The 17,342-nt window shown below is 34.5% G+C and overlaps 1 protein-coding gene across 6 annotated transcripts in view; it reads left to right on the plus strand.

Annotated features, from left to right (window-relative positions):
• The first annotated feature begins 11,267 nt into the window (after positions 1-11,267).
• Positions 11,268-17,342, plus strand: part of LOC133841435 (hepatic leukemia factor) — a 76,242-nt gene continuing 70,167 nt past the window's right edge. Inside the window, exon 1 of one of the 6 annotated variants that reach the window (XM_062273906.1) lies at positions 11,268-14,129. In XM_062273906.1, coding sequence (XP_062129890.1) covers positions 14,027-14,129 — 103 coding nt within the window. In that variant the 5' untranslated portion in view covers positions 11,268-14,026. The remainder of the gene's footprint in view (positions 14,130-17,342) is intronic. The other 5 variants (XM_062273909.1, XM_062273908.1, XM_062273911.1 and 2 more) reach the window with 5 other exon arrangements.

The raw sequence follows: 17,342 nt of genomic DNA on the forward strand, positions 1-17,342 counted from the left end.
GTTACGTTGTGCTTTAAATGATGATATTAATAAATATTTTAGGTTTCCCTCAATATTTAATAATCTTGTTAATTCGACAATAATGTATTTTTGGAACATTTATTGCTTTATTCATTTTATTAAGTTACATGATGCCACTTTATAAAAAAGTTTATGGGAATTACATAAGTGCACGTGATGTAATATTAAAAAGAAAAAGTGAAACAGATCAAGTGGATCTTGTCTACATACAAATATTTTTATTTTTGTATATAATTATCTCTTTAATTAGAGAATAGATAGAAATTTTACGACCATAAATTTGGTTAATAAGTATGGGAACACTTATTGATTGGCATTTCACCCACTTAATTTATGCGCTCATTGTTTGCTCCACTGTGCGGCAGCTACTTTGAAGCGCCGGCAAAAAGTTTAATTGAAAAGCCAACTTTAATAACCACGTGGTGCGTGATTCTGTTGCCACTGCTGCGGGTCGCTGTTGTTATTGTTGTTGCTGTTGCTGTTCTTGTTGTTCTCGTTGTTTATGCGGTGCACTTTCAATTGTTTCTTGAGCACTTGTACTTTTGTTCAACGCGCAGCGCTGACAGCGACGTCGACTGCGGCAGTGACAGCGCTCACTCCACTGTGCGTTTCATATTTTGTTGTTTTTGCGGTCGCTCTCTTGTTGGTGTTGTTGTTGTTATTGTTGTTGTGGTGGTGGCTGCTGCTGCTGGAGCAACCAAGTGTCAGCAGATGATGAAAAATGTGCCACTGGAGAGGCCGTGCACGTTTTTTCTTTCTTTGTTTGATGTATTGACAGTTAGCGAGGGTGAAAAGGAGAGCGAGAGGAGTCTCGCTGCATGGGCCACTAGGATACAAATTCTTATCTGTGTGTGTGTGTGTGTGTGTGAGAGTGTGTGTTCGTGTGGGTGTGAGTATGAAAGGTGAGCACAGCATGTCAACGCTGACAGTTTCTGGGTATAGTATGTTTTGTATGTGACCATGCGATACATTTTCCCCAACTGAATTTTCCCATATCTTTGCTTGCTTTGAACTCTTCTTGTAACTGACACTTTTGTGCTGTGGCGGGGTCTTTTCGTTTTCCGCTTTCCGTTGTTCAGATTGCTTGCCGCTCTTTAAGTGATCCATCACAATGTAAGCCCACCTCTCCATCAAACTACCCCTCCACCTTCCTCTCACAACCCCCTTTGGCGAACTCACCTCATTTGCTTTGTAATCTTGTTGCCATATAATTGACAGTTTTAGCCGTCTTCTGCCTTCGTCATTGTGTTGCCATTAAATTGAAAAATTGTTGAGATTTTTCGACAGCACAAACAATAACAACAACAACAACAGCAAGAGCAAGAATAATAACAACAAAAGAAAGGCGCAAATGTAAAATTTATGTAGCTGAAACATGAATTTAATTTTCGTGTGCGTAGCAAAAATGGTTTAGTTCAAGGTCGCAAATCGTACAAAACTATTTCAGTGTGTGGGCAGTGCCACGCCCACTGGCTAGGCGAACGCCTTAAAACACGCGCCGTTGCAAACGTCACACGCCAAATTTTAATTGAATTTACATTTCACACAGAAAGACCAACACACAAATACAATAATAAATACAAATAGTGAAAAAGAGATATGAATTGTGTTTGCCATTTGATAAAGACACAACACCCAAAGGAAAAAAAATTAATTCAATTAACAGGGCAGCAATAAAAAAATAACGAAAACGAAGCAAGCGATAGCCTATTAACTGCCCACGACAAAAAGAGAGAGGTAGAGAGAGAGAGAGAGAGAGTGTGGGGCGAACATCGAACTAAAAGCTCAATCAAATTCGCGTGCGTTTTTATTTTTATTATTATTTTCTGGTTGCCCACAACTCGACTACGAAGCGAGGTCAATAACAAAAGCAGCCAAGGCGGCGTCTAAAGGGTGTGCCGCTGCAAGTGTGTGTGCGTGTGTGTGAGTGAGAGTGTGTGGGTGTTAAGTGTATGCGTGCTCTCTTTAAAGGCACTTCCTGCTGTACCTCCCCAACCCCAATAGTTGTCCTTGTCCGGCAGACAGTCCAAAGACAAGCTGAAGTTAATAAATGATCGCACCACAGGCAGTCAAGTGGGTCGCCTTGTGATGGCGAGAGCGGTGTGAGGGGTGTTAGTGCAGTGTGCGCATAGTTCGAGTGGTGGGGGAGGGGGGAGCTTAGTTACTTCTCCTTCTTCTTCATCGTTTTGTTTGACAGCCTAAGTCGTGCGTGTTTGTTTGTCTTGCTTCTTCTTTGTGCACGTCACGTGCTCTCTCGCTCTGGCACATAAAAGCTGTGCGACTGTGTGTGTGTGTGTTTGTATTTTATGTTTGCGTTTGTTGTTATTGCACTGCAGTTTGTAATATCAATATTGTTGTTGTTGTTCGTTGCTGCTCGAAAGTTTAGCTGGAAAAATGTTTTTTTCTTTGGCCTTTGGCTTTTGTAAGGAAATTGGAAATTGGATTTGTGTGCATTGTAATCAATGGCATTTGAGTGGAAAAGCGAGCAGCGCTCCCTGCTGCACAGCCAGCCTGAAGCCAGGGGCGTGGAAAATGCCAGGAAATGATTTAAGCACACGCAGCAACACACAAAAATATGTTACAAAAAAATATACCTGAGCAACCCAATCTTCCACTCGATGTGCTTTATGGATATAGATTCCTATACTTCAAATAAATTACACATTACTATTTTTGAAGCCAAGAAGAAAATCGATAAATATTTTCTTTTTTTTCGTATAAATCAATTTTTGCGGCCAAAAGATGCTGCACTGTAAACAGTTGAATTTTGATGGGAAATATTTTTGGAATACGTTCGGAATTCGTAAAATATTATGATTGAATGATGAAGCAATTGAACTATGACTCACAGCATTTGAAATTACATCAAAAATTCAATCAATTGTGTCGAAAGCAACTTGAAGTAGATATTAAAGATGATTTAAAGCATTATTTGAGTACATTAAATGCGATGCATAAATTATTCTGTCTACAAGTTAAACAAAAAAAAAAGAAGAAAATTAAATCAGAAAAATAAAGTGATAAAAATGAAAACTACAAATCTCGTAGTTTGGTGTTATTAATTCATTAGAGTAATGCTAATGAATTGCCGCAACACGCAGCACAAAAAACGAAGCACGAATCTGAAACAGGAATGGGTAATAAAATAAAAGATAGTCTTTTACACTGAGAGAAAAAGTGCACGAGTTTCGAAATTCTTTCAACAGAACTGTTATTTGAAAAATACTGATATTATGAGCGAAATTCTTAATTGAAAAATATATTGATTCTATTTAAATATGTGATTTACAATTATGTTGGTATTAATTCGTATTGGTTTTAAATATGAAACAATTACAGTTAATATACTTGTTGATCTCAATTTAATAAGTTTAGTATGATCTAACCAAAAACTATTAAGAAGAGAATTTAATTTGGCATCAATCCAAATTTTAATACTAATATTGAATAATACTTAACGGTTTCTATTCAAGCAAAAATTCATCATCATATTTCTAGATTAATTTGCTACAAATTCAAATCTATTCTAATGACTATATATAATAAATGTATATGTATGTATAAATCCACATATATAATAAAATAATTTTTTTTTTTATTTTTACGAACTTTTATTTCTTTGTTTCATTTTGTTAAAATTTGAAAATCCCAATACTATTTATATTTATTTTCTTGTCTTTCCTTATCTCAACTAAATACTTTTATTTATAAATCTGAAAAGTTATATGGAATGTTTTAAACGATCACAATTTGTTCTCTATTCGAGAATTTAAAAATCCTTTCAATAATAACATAAATTTTATTTATTTATTATTTTTATTATTATTTATTTATTCTTTGTCTCAAGTTAATACTTTTTTATTTAATTTGAACAGATATATGAACAGTAAGAAGCAATCACATTTTGTTTTCCATTCAAGAATTCATAAATTTAAAATTATTATAAATTTAAATAGTAATTTTTTTTATTTATTTATTATTTTAATTATTATTTTTTCATTCTTTGTCTCAAATTAACACTATTTTCAAAATGATAATACTTTTTTAAGAGAGATAAATTGATTGATGAATTGTAAGAACCAATATAAAATTTAATGATATTTTCAATTAAATTCTCTTTACTTATTATTTTCATTATTATTTTTTCATTCTTTGTTTTTTAAAGTGAGAAGATAATTCGACTGTAAGAAACACTCATATTTTGTTCTCCATTCATGAATTTTAAAATTTCATGAATTCATTTTTTTCTCTCAGTGTATGCTAATGTCGTTTAGATGATCGATCTGATTCAGAGAAGTGCTCCAAATGCTGCTCTGCACTGCTCTCGTTTGCATTTGAATGTGCTAGGTTTCCCCCCGTCTAGGTTTCTCCCCTCTAAGACCCCTATATATGTAGATCCCTATAGAGTAGAGCACACGTACTAATTCCGTCATTCATTTGTACGTTAATTTGTACAAGTTGCCGCCGCAGTTGTTGTTGTTGTTGATGTTGTCGTCTGTCTTCAATTTGTTGTTGCTTTTACGTATCAATGTGCGAGATTTCAAATAGAGTAGAATGTAGTTCAGATCTGAATACGACTGAACGCTGTCTATACTATGTCGATGTATCTCCTCAGAGTCTAGATGTTGCTATAGCCTCAGCTGATAATGGATCCGTCGCAGCTCAGAGCGAGCAGACGTATGTAATCTACTCGAATGTGGCAAATTAGAGAAGCAAACAGAACAACAAGCGTGTTGCACAAACACAAATACCCAGACAGCATGTAAGCAGGCAAGTAGAGTGGAGTATGCACGACTATGAGATACACGGTAAACAAATGAAAAGAGTAATCAGAAGAACAACTTATAATTTTATATTTCATTTGTAAATGGGTTTACTCATTGACTAAAAATTTATACAATAAACATTTTCTAATTATAATCACTTTTTGAGTGGAGTATACACGTTTTAGAGATACCCGTTAATCATATAAAGAGAGTAGTCAAATATTCTAGGTTTGCAACAATAACTTCGACTTTAGTAATCAATTTATAATTGGGGTTTTCCATCGACTATATATATGATATACGAAATAAACATTTGCTAATTATAATCGCTTTTTTAGTGGAGTATCCACGACTGTGAGATACCTGTTGAACATATGAAACAAATACAACAATAATATTTCATTTGTAAATCGAGTTTTTATAGTCGACTGTAAGATACCCGTTAAACATATGAAAAGAGTATTCGGTTATTCTATGTTTGCTATATTAACATCGTCTTTAATATTCCATTTGCAATTGAGTTCTTTTATTCCCTAAAAAACATATATGTACAACAAGCATTCGCTAATTGAATCACAATTTAAGAGAATTATCACTTAGACAGTTTATTTTGTATTCCCCGAGATTAATACTATAAATTCAAAATGTTGAAAACTTACTTAAAAATAATGACAGATTTCTTTATTTATTTATATTAAATATGTATAATATAAATAAATCTATTATTTCATTTTTTTAATTTCAACTTTTCTTATATATAAAACAGAAAAGTAAAACATAACATGTATGTTTTGTACTTTTTTAACTAGTCCCAACAAGATATAGAAATTCCAGTAACAAAACTCCACTTCCAACTACCCATTTAAAATTAAAGCAAAACAGTGCGGTATTATTCTTATAATATACCGAATTTATGTACCGCAAAAATACTAAATTATACCGAAGGCTATATTTGGTATATCGATATAGTAAATTTATTATGAATTAAAATTTAAAAACAAAATATATATACTTAAATATACTGAAGGTTATATTTGGTATATTGACATCGTACTACATTTAATAATGAATTAAAATTTGTATTTTCTAGTAGATTCAAGATTTAGACAATATACCGCAAAAATATTAAAATATACCGAGGGATACATTTGGTATATTGGTACATTACTTCATTTAAAAATAAATGAAAATTTTTAATTAATTCAAATTTGAGATAATTCTAAATTATGTACATAAACATTCATCTGAATCATTATATTTCCCATCTTCGACATAATTTTTCATTTGCCACTAAATTCACATACCCCACTAACATTTACTTACCGGGTACAAACATATGTAGATGGTAGACTACTTGAACGATAAAAATGAGAAGCTACCTGACAAGTGGAATATCGATATGCCATATCTTCATATCGTCTGCCACTTGAGTTATCATTGCTATAGCAAAACTCGGCGAGTTTCTCAAAGAGATTAGGGAACTCGGAACAGGCGGCTTTACTTTGCTTTACTTTACTTTGCTCTGCTTGGAAGTAAATTCTAAGTTGGCGGTAGCCAAGGCAACTTAATTTTGGCTGTTGTAGTTGTTGTTGCTGGTCTTTGATGATTTTTGATAAGAAGCCAGACCGACAAAAAAATAAAACGCATGATGTGCGTTATAAAGGTAAAGCGACGGGCAGAATTAAATACGAAAAGCAAAAAAAAAACACGTTTTATTTTTATTTTTATTTGTATTATTCTTCTTTTTTGTTAGGGCTGTCATCGTTGTCGTTGTCGTGGTTGTTGTTGTATGTTTATTTAGTGATATGCATGCGTGTTGAGCTGATAACGAGTCCAATATTTGCCAGGTTGAGGGAAGTGAGCTTAGCCTGCTGAAAGAATTTCTTGTAGTCGAAATAAATTCCATTTTCATTCGTTTTTTTTTTGGCTGCGACACACATGAAATGCCAAAGCAAATAAATGAGTTCTACGATGTGGAGGTTGAAGAATGAAGCAGAAAAAGAACAGTTGTGACGGAAACAACTGACGAAGAACGCTCATCTGGCTCATCTCCCACATTGCATATCTATATAGAAGAAGACTTGTACTATGTATAGTACATCTATCTTTTCTATCTCTATCTCTATGATATTTTCGACATGAGAATGCGTCGCTGGTTCCTCCAACAACGACAAGAAAAACACCCACACATTGAAGAAGAATAAGAACAACTAAGAAAGCTACAGTCAAGTGTGCTCGACTGTGAGATACCCGCTACCTATTTTTGGATAAAAGTAAAATATTGGGGTATTATTCTGAAAATATACAAAAATATTATACTACAAAATATACTAAAAAATATGCCAAATGGTATATTTGATATATCAATATAGTACCACATTCAAAATATACCATAAATTGCAAAATATACCAGGCTGTTAGCCAAAGCAACTAAGATCCTTAGATTTGGGCATTTTTGCCCATAAAAAAGTATTTCTTTAATAACATCGACAATTCTTATCTGATCGCAACCGAATTTTAAGGAATTACAAAGACTTTAGCTATTATTGTATATACCAAAATACTTTAAAATTACTTTGGTTATTCAATTTTTGTCGATTTGCGGGGGGCGGAAGTGGGCGTGGCAAACCAAATTTAAAACAAACTTGATCTGCATGCCAACAAAACAAGTGCTGTCGAAAAATTATATCTCTATCTACTATAGATTCTGAGATCTAGGTGTTCAAACAGGTGGACGGCCAGACAGACGGACATGGCTAGATATACTTTATATGGTCGGAGGTTCCTCCTTCTACATTTCATAGGTGCACAAAGTTATTATACCCTTCTACCCTATGCGTAGCGGGTATAAAAAAAGAAAGACACACACACACATTTGGCTTTGTCATTCTATTGTTGGTTGCTTCTTCTGCTGCTGCGGAGGTGACAAAAAGGCATCCGAGGACAGGGGTTGTAGCATTATGTTGGGGCCTTTTGGCCCAGTCAAAAGTTGCGTCGTCTTCGACGAGGCTCATTTATAATTTATTGCGCTTGAACACGTTTTGCCTTCCGCCTAAAATATACAAATATATATAGTATGTACTCTAATATCTGTCTAATGTATTGAAAGCAGCAGCAGCAGCAGCCTTCTTTTGCCCAGCAGCAACTAAAAATGTTGCTTCTCCTGGCATTTCCTAGTTGTTTCATTCACAGAATGTCACATGATGACAGGCGACAGTTTTCAATATATATTTTTGAAAAAAACTTTTCTTTTTTCTTTCAATTTTTGGGTATTAAGTTGTGCATATTTTCAGTTGTGTACGGCGATGATTCACAGCAGCCACGAAAATAGCCAAATTGAAACGAATAGATAATTTTGAAGCATTACGTTTTATATTTAGTGTCTTTTGTAGTTAAGCCAGTTGAAGGTTGACATCCATTCTCATTCTCATTTACTACATGTTATTTAAATGCCTAAAGGGCTATTAAAATTTTGGAAAAATTTCAAACACTTGAAAATTAATCAAGCAATCTTTTTAGGATCATTATAAATCAATGCCGCAGTCATAAATTTCCAAGTATAAATATATTTCAAATACGTCAACAGCTGAAACGTTTTAGCTAGCATTATATTCCGACTAACTATTTGTTTAAACATTAACATTTAGTAAGCAACAAAGTTGAATTATTATTTAGTATATGGTCACACCTTTTCATTAACCCTTTAAACCGCAACAAAATTATAATAAATTTTAATATGACAGATGAGTACAATGAAACTAAGATTCATATTCGTATATGTATTAAAACTTTTATTTTAAAATGAATGTCAGCAAGAGCTAACAAAATAAAAGTTTATAATGAAAAATGAAACAATTTAATAAAATATAATTATTAGTTTTAACATATATTATGTAATTTAAGCATTATGAAAAGTAATAATTTGTGTGTTAGTACGATTAGTAAATAGATTAAATGGTTTAAAAAACACACAAGTGAAATTAAGTGTGACCAAAGCAATAAATATTTCAATCTATTTCAATCAATTGTCCAAGCAATATAAACAGATTTACAAAATTGTTATTAAGTATGCTCTATATTACATACAATTAATTTAAAAAGTTTGAACTATGCTTCCTATAGTCATCATTTGGTCACCTTTAATTTAATTTGTATGCTTTTAAAAATATGTACAGGGTATCTTGTAATGTTGTGATCGATCTAAACTTGTCCTATAATACGATCACGATCATACGAAAATAAATTATTAACGGATTTGGTCACACTTAATTCTGTTCTTATTCAAAAATGTTTATAGGGTAGCTTTTAGTCGCGTTTATCTTGTCTTTTTGTATAATATGCTTAAGCACTCTAGTGATCTACTGATCTTACCAACATAAATTATTAACTGATTTGGGCACACTTAATATTGTTTCCATTCAAAAATGTTTAAAGGGTACCTTTTAGTTGGGCATATCTTGTCCTTTTCAATAATAATCAATCAATATGAATTGTTAGCTGCTTTGGTCACACTTAATTTTTTTTATATTTTTAAAAAATGTTTAGAGGGTAGCTTTTAGTCGGGCATATCTTCTCTTTTTTATAACATGCTTAGGCTTTCTAGCTTTAACCAATCATAAAATAATACAAATTATTTAATTATGAGTTATTTTGGTCACACTTTTTTCACCTCTAATTGCTTAATGCGCTTGCAAGCTCTCAACTATGAATCAGGCAACTTATAAAAAATGTGCCTTATCAGTTGCAAGTATTTGTTGTACTCTATTATTGATTGCTTTTGCTATAAATATGCACTTTTCTTATCTGAGCTGCTCTTGCTCAATATATAGAAATACGCTTAGTATCTACAGCGAGGTTAAGCTATCTATAGATATAGCCGTATGTAATGCAATTTCATAAACGTAGACTACAAGCTCATTAGTAGCTTACCAAATTTCTGGTCATGTTAGACGCTTCCCCCTTCCATCCTCATTCTTTCTCTCCTCACCATAATGCAGATACTTTCAAGGCGCTCTAATTGCACGCGTCTTGTTGGTACAAATGTACGTGAATTGCAAATTTAATTACATCTGGCAAATTACACAAAACATAGCTAAAATTTCGATATTGTAAATGAAAGGGGAAGGGGGATGCTTGCTTCTTAGGGTTGTGTGGGAGAGGGGAGGGGACGTTGCTGCTGCTGCTTTTGCTGTCGTGTTGAGTTGCCGCTGTGTTTATTTATACAAATTACAGCGAAATGCAAACAAAAAAATTTCCACACATTAAAAGTTTTTAGCTGTTGTATGAAAGCAACTCACGTGAGTGCTGCTACAGCGACGTCAGCGCCAACGCCGACGTCAGCGTCAACACCAACGCCAACGACGCTGTCACTGACAGCAGCTACAAATATGTATACAAAATATTAGAAATACATAACAACAACAAGAACAAGTACAAAAAGAAGGCAAAAAGAAAAAAAGGCGCGTATGGCAGATAAATCAGAGAAAAAACCTAAAAACATTGAAATGAACAGCGAATGCCGCTTGCCGCAGTGCCGCACACACACACACACATACACACCCAAGCTAAGGCAGCTTATTCAGGTACAGCAACAAGCACACACACATACACACATTCGCAAAAACTTAAACGTCAGCGCGCTGCCGTCGCATTGACGTAATAGCAAAACTATAGTACGGCGCGAGTAAATTAAAATAACACAAATAAATAAAACGACAGCAGCGACGCCGAGTGCCGGCTACCGATCTCAGAGTGAGAGCAAGCAACGAGTGAGAGCGCACAAGTGATAGCGTGAGAGAGCGGCGCAATTAAAAATATCAAATTGAACTTTGAGACGCAATGGAAAATGCCCAAAGGCAAAGGCAAAGGCTGCTGCTGGGCAATAGAACAATTGAGCGCCATTAGAAACGCCAGCCAGCAACAATAAGAACGCAAGTGAGCTCATGAGAGCAGTTGCGAAAGAGACTGAGAGCTTAAAGCTAAGCTTCGTGTGCTCGCTCAATCGTTCGGCTGTTCGTGCGCTCGTTCGTTCGTTTGTTGAGTTTTGAGTTGCGCGCGCGACGACAAAAAAATGGTTGCCAAAAATAAAAGTTCAAAATGTGCACAGCACGCGGTAGCGGCCCCACTAAGAGAGAGCGCTGCTACTGTGTGTGTCTGTTTGTGTGTGAGCCCGAGAGAGTTACACATTGAGAGAGCGAGAGAGTGGTGTTGTCGGCAGCCACATGGCAGCATGGTTCGTTCTGAGCTAAGTAATGGTATCTGTATCTGTAGCGTGGTAGTATATCGCTGCTAGTCGCGTATCTGAGTATTAGCACCTCGTGTTGTTGTCGTTGTCGTTGTTCATTTTCCCTAAGAACTGCGCTCTCTCAAACGAAACGCGTGCTCGCTCTCTATCACTCACTCATTCCACTCACTCTCCCATCTATTGCGAGTGTATTTTGTACACTTTGCAACGTGAGCGCGTGTGCCCAGTTCAGAGTCAGATGAACAGTCAAAGTTGTGTGGACGCAAATAACATACACGAATACAATAATACAAAAAACACACACTAAAATTCAAATAGAAAACGTATCAAAAAGTATAACAAATATTGCAAAAAATCATTATTAATTAATTGCGCACGAAACACTTAACAATGTTTGCATATTAAATCAACCAAAGTTTACGCGCAAAAGCCGCTCTCAAAAGAAAAAATAAAATAAAAAAATTCCAACACAGCCAAAGCACGTGTGTTCAATAAGAACTTTAAAACGGCAGCAGCAAAAAAAAAAAGAATCAGTTTTTTTCTTTTGCCTGACAACGACAACACTATTAAACGCGAGTGTATGTGTGCGTGTAAGTGAGCTGTTCATAGTGCAAAAAGCAGCAGCAGCTATAAAACATTGCCAACAGCAGAAGCAGCAGCAAGTAAAACAAACAGTGCAAAGGCAAAGACAAAAAAAAGGAAGCACATCAAATCAGCTGACTCTTGCGCACTCTCTCCCACAAAGCTACTTTACTCTCGCAGTGTCGAACACTCTCCAACGCTCTCACACTCTCACTCTCTCTCTCGGTGTGTGTAAAGTGCATCCTAGCTGCAGCGGAAGCTTCGCTCGCACATTTTGTGTAGAGATTTCTTTTGTATTGCTTCCGCGTCCTACGCGACCCTTCGAACTTCGAAAGCGCACTTGTATTCGTGTCTAACAGTGTGCGTCAGTCTCTGTGTGCGTGTATTTGTGTGTGTGTTTGTGTGCTCGCTCTTGTCACATGCGCGCTCAGTCAGCATAGACAGCAGCGTCGGCAGCAGAAGCAGCAGCAGCGATAATAGCAGAGCGGCTACGTCGACGACACCCACAACGCCCGAAGACAGCGCTAAGCGAACAGTCGTCGTCAGGCAGCGGCAGCAGCAGCGTCAGCAGCAGCAGCAAAAATACAAAAACACGCCACGCGCTGAACAAAACAACACAACTACACCTACAACTGCAACTGCAACTACAACTACAATTTGACCACAACAAGGACAACACTCTAAAGCGAGCGACATAAAAAAATCGCTAGAGAAACGCGCGCGCTACATTTTTGTGCAAAGTGCAAAAATTGTGAATTGTGCGAAAAATTGTGCGTGTGTCCAACCTATCTATCTATGTGTGTGTGACGCCTATGTGGTGTGTGTGTCGGTGAGCTAGCTAGCTGTCAACATTTTTCATCGATTTTCGGCTCCTCCTCGTGTTTCGTGTGCTGACGCTCGTCGCCGTCGCCTTTGCCTTCGCCTTCGTCGTCATCGTCATCGTCGTTGTTGTCGTTGTCGTCGTCGCGACTTCCAAGCATCATCCGTGTCCTCATCCGTGTGCTTGTGTGTGAGTGACTGTGTGTGTGCGTGCGCGCGTGTGTGTGTGTGAGTGTAAATATACTACACACCCCCGCCCACACTCTCCTGCCCCCCGTCAAAACTCGATCAGGCTCAAAACAAAATTCTCTCTCTCACACTCTCTCTCTGTGTCTATAGCTATCTCTATCGCACGCCGGGCGCTGACACCCCCCCACTCCACCCCCTCAACGCTCCAGTTTAACTGTTATTAAGTTTGTAAACTACACGATAACTATGCAAATGCCATACTAGTGCTTTATGACTGTACAATAAAAATTCAACTACAAAAATAAAAAACACAAAAACACACAAAAACCAAAACAAAAAAGCAACGCAAAAAGCAATTGATTTTATTTTTAGTGCAACACCAAAAATAAAGCAAAGCAAAAGCAACGGAAAAAAGCCTATAAAATACAAATACAAATACAAATAAAATACGTTAAACGGTCAACAATTAAAACAAAAGAAAAAAAACGCATCGGCATTTGAAAGAACGCTATAAATAAATAACGCAATTAGCCAATGAAACAAAGTATCAACAACAGCAACAAAAACAACTTTAACTAAATTGCAACTGAAAACTAAAACTAAAAAAAAAAAACTAAAACGAAACCAAAAGAAAACCAATCCAAACGTATTTTGTTGTTGATTTTATTTAATTATTGCATTGAATGTGCAGCATTCGTATGTTGTTGTTAACAATAAAAAACGCAAGAAACACACTTAAAAACACACACACACAAATTATAAAAATAAATAAATAAAACAAATAAGAAGAACAAGAACAAATTGTTGAATGAATTCGCGGTGCCTTTATTTATAGCGAGCAGCAGAAAACAAAAAAAAAAGAAATAATTAGAAATATATATATAAACGCTATAAAAGAGATATACGAAAGAAAGTAAAGAAAAATTATATTATATATATATTATATATTATCTAGTTGATAATCGATAATCTACAAGCATATTTAGTCAAGCAATAACGAACGTTAACGTGCAATATTTAAAGTTTACATTGAATTTAGCATAACTTAAAAAAACAAAAGTAATTCATTTTTTGTACATTGTGATTCCAAACAAACAAACAAAACAATTTATCGTTATAAACAACAAAACAAAACAACACAACAAAAGTTAACGCAAATAAATCAAAAAAGAAGAAGAAACGTTATTTTTTATTTGTTGCTATTATTAATTATCGTAAGCAATTCAAATAATTATTGTTGTGAGTCGGCTTTATGCCCCGTGTTGTAACCAATAAAAAACCAAGCAAAACCAATTGTGCAAAGCGATAAACAAACGTAAAAAAACACGCGCTTCAAAAAACCCTCGCAAAATATTTTATTGAAATTCGTGTATAATCACAAAATTGAACACATTTTTATGAAAAAATGAGCGACAGGGAGCGATCGTCCCCAACACTGATCGAAACTGGTTTAAAAAACTTAATCGGCGGCCGTGATGGTAATTATCCACTGATCAGCGGCATAAATGGTAAGTTCCCTCCCCTCATCCTCCATAGAGATACAATTGTATCTAATAGATGCGAATTGTAAATGTGCAAATAATACAGTTATTTATGCAACTGGACAAACCCAATAATAAAATGGAAATATGTGTTCAATTGGGGGAATACGAATATCTCAATCTGATTATAATTAATGAGTGTTCTTGATGAATTTATTTTATTTTTATCTTTAACTTGAAGTTTTATATTTCATATTTTGAACTTCTTTCATTTAAATCAACTATTTAGATGATTTTTTAATAGACAAATTTTGAAATTTTCTTTATTTATAAATTTGTTGTCATTGGGGGGTTTGCTTTACAACATATTCTTGGAAACTTGCTCTCGATTTATCTGCCTAAGCCTTATCTTTTGGTTATATTTCTCTACAATATTTTCTTGGAAACTCTCTCGATTTATTTGCCAAACCAAATTCTTATCCTTATTTATGGTCTTTAAAGCTGGAAAATTTTCTTTTGCTTGTGCTATAAATCAATACATAAAATTTAAATAATGATGTGAATTCTTTACTCTGCTAAGTTGTCTGGGTTATAAATATAGAATATTCTTGGGACATATGTACTCTCGATTTATTTCTTAGCAAACTCAAACTGTAGTATACAATTATTGTCCTTATTGACGGTCCTTTAAATTTGTGAAAAGTGGCAAGGCCAATATATTTATATAAAACTTTAAATCAAATACTTCCAACTAAGAATGTGAATACCCTACTCTGCACATTTCTGTAGGGTATTCAATATATGCTTGGGACATTCCCTCGATTAATACCGTTGACACGTTAATTAGTTGTATAAAATATAAATTCTTCTTGATGCGATTTAAATTTATGAAAATAATACAAGAATTTTTAAAAGGTTTAAACATATTAAAAATATGGAAATAATGTTCTCATATTTTTAACCGCAAATACCGTACTCTGCCTATTTATCCAGGGTATTAAAATATGCTTGGGACATTCCCTAGATTTATACGGTTATAAAGTTTATCTGTTGTATAAAATCGTTAAACTTCTTGATGCGTTTAAAATTAAAAAAAATATATAAGAATTTATCCGATAAGGTTTTTATCATAAATCTATAAAATATGGAAATAATGTTCTCATATTTTAAAGGGTTTTCTAGGGTATGAAAATATGCTTGGGACATTTTCTCGATTTCTTGATTCCAAAAATTGTTATTCGTGAATTTTACATTTCTAAACATAAACCAATAAAAAAATGTAGAAAATAAGTTTGACGTAAAAAGTGAATACCCCACTCTCTAGGGTATAAAAGTATTCTTGGAACATTCCCAAAATGTATGTCGTTGATAAGTTAATACGTCGTAAAAAATCGTTATTCTTCTTGATGCGTTTTAAATTTATAAAAAAAAGTGCCACAAATTTTCCAATAATGTTTTAAAAATAAATCAATAAAATATGGAAATAATATTCATATATTCTTATTCGCAAATACCGCACTCTGCTCATTTCTCTAGGGTATTAAATTATTCTCAGGACATTCTTTCGATTGCTCGATTTATACTTTGGCAAACTCAAGCTGCAATACGCAAATCCTTATTGATGGCCTTTAAATTTCTAAAAAATGGCCAAGAAATTTTTTGCTGTTTGCTAAACATGTTTGTGCCATAAATCAAAATGAAAGCATTCGATTGGGGAGCATGATTTCCTATTTGGCCCAAAAACGAAAAAAAACCTAGGGAAAAATTCACATTCCCAAATCGATTTGCTTTGGCCATGTGCTTGAGTTAGTTGCTGATTAGACTCGAAGCTATTCAAAATACAACAAAAACAACAACAACAGCAAATTGAGTACCTGCACTTTTGGTGCAAAGTTCGAGGTGACATTAGAACGCGATTTAGTAAACGAATCACGAATTGATAAGGTTATTAAACCATTGACAACGCCAAGGGCACTTTTTAGTTTCATTTACTATGTGAAGCAATAAAATGTGTTTTTCTTTTTTATTTTTGTATTTGATTTAGTTACAACTGCTAAATGACAATTGAAGGTACTTTGTAAAGCGGAAGCAGCTACACTGAAAAACAAAGTAATAAAATCGAGATTTTAGTACTAAAAACTTCTTTTTATTGTTTTTTATTTATTTCAAGAAGTTTTGATATAAAACCAAGTTCTCATTATTAAGAATGTGCTTGAAGCAAAACAGTGCGGTATTATTCTTAAAATATATCAAAAAATATACTACAAAAATACTAAAATATATCAAAAACTATATTTTGTATATTGAATAGTACTACATTCAAAATATACCATAGAATGTAAAATATATCAAACTGTCATTCGATGGATTTCAAAATATTGTAACCTAAATCTAGTATTTTTGGTCATATTTTGAGAACTTGGCATTTTTCAGATTAAATTTTGTGATACCATATTCTACAAATATACCAAAAAATATACTTTTACAATATTTGAATAAATATTTATATTAAAGTTGAAATTTTGATTTTGGAACCTCGTCTTTTTTTCAGTGTATACTTATCTCTCTCTCTCTCTCTCTCTCTCTCTCTCTCTCTCTAACTCTATCTTTATACCCATCTCTTTTTCCTTTTGCAATCTGCATTTTATGCGCCATCATTTTGGCATTTTCCAAGCAATTTCACTCAGTCGGCAATTTTGTGCGTTGCCAGTAGAATTTTGCATATGGCGAAATAATTGCAATTTAAGTGACATTTTGCCTGGACTATGTAGCAACTGTACCACAGCACTAGAACACAGCACACTACACAGCAGCAGCAACAGCAGCAAAAGTCGTAACCAGAAATCAATAGCATAAAAACGTGTAAAAGCAAAACGAGAAAATGCCATTAAAAAGTGTCATAATCGGTCAGCATAATGAAGAGTAGAGAAAGGGAGGGTTGGCATAGAGGGGGTGTAGAGGGGAGGGGAACATGTACAGCAAGGGGAGGTAAGGAGGCGACTTTGCCTCGTCGATGTCTTGTGCATTTTTTCGTAGTTTGCTTTTCGGCCGTCGTCTTCGATTTGTTTCATAAATCAATAAGCGGAAACCAAGCAATTGAAGGTGGCAACCCTCGCCTCCTCCCCCCTCCTCTCCCCCTCCCTTCCACTTGGGTTTACCAAGTTTAATTTATTGTAGCATAATTTTCGAGTTAGTCGCGTTATCAAGTACATTGCGCATACGCCGCGTGTGTTAACAAGC

This window comes from Drosophila sulfurigaster, chromosome 3 (assembly GCF_023558435.1).
Source record: "Drosophila sulfurigaster albostrigata strain 15112-1811.04 chromosome 3, ASM2355843v2, whole genome shotgun sequence".
Classification (NCBI taxonomy): domain Eukaryota; kingdom Metazoa; phylum Arthropoda; class Insecta; order Diptera; family Drosophilidae; genus Drosophila; species Drosophila sulfurigaster.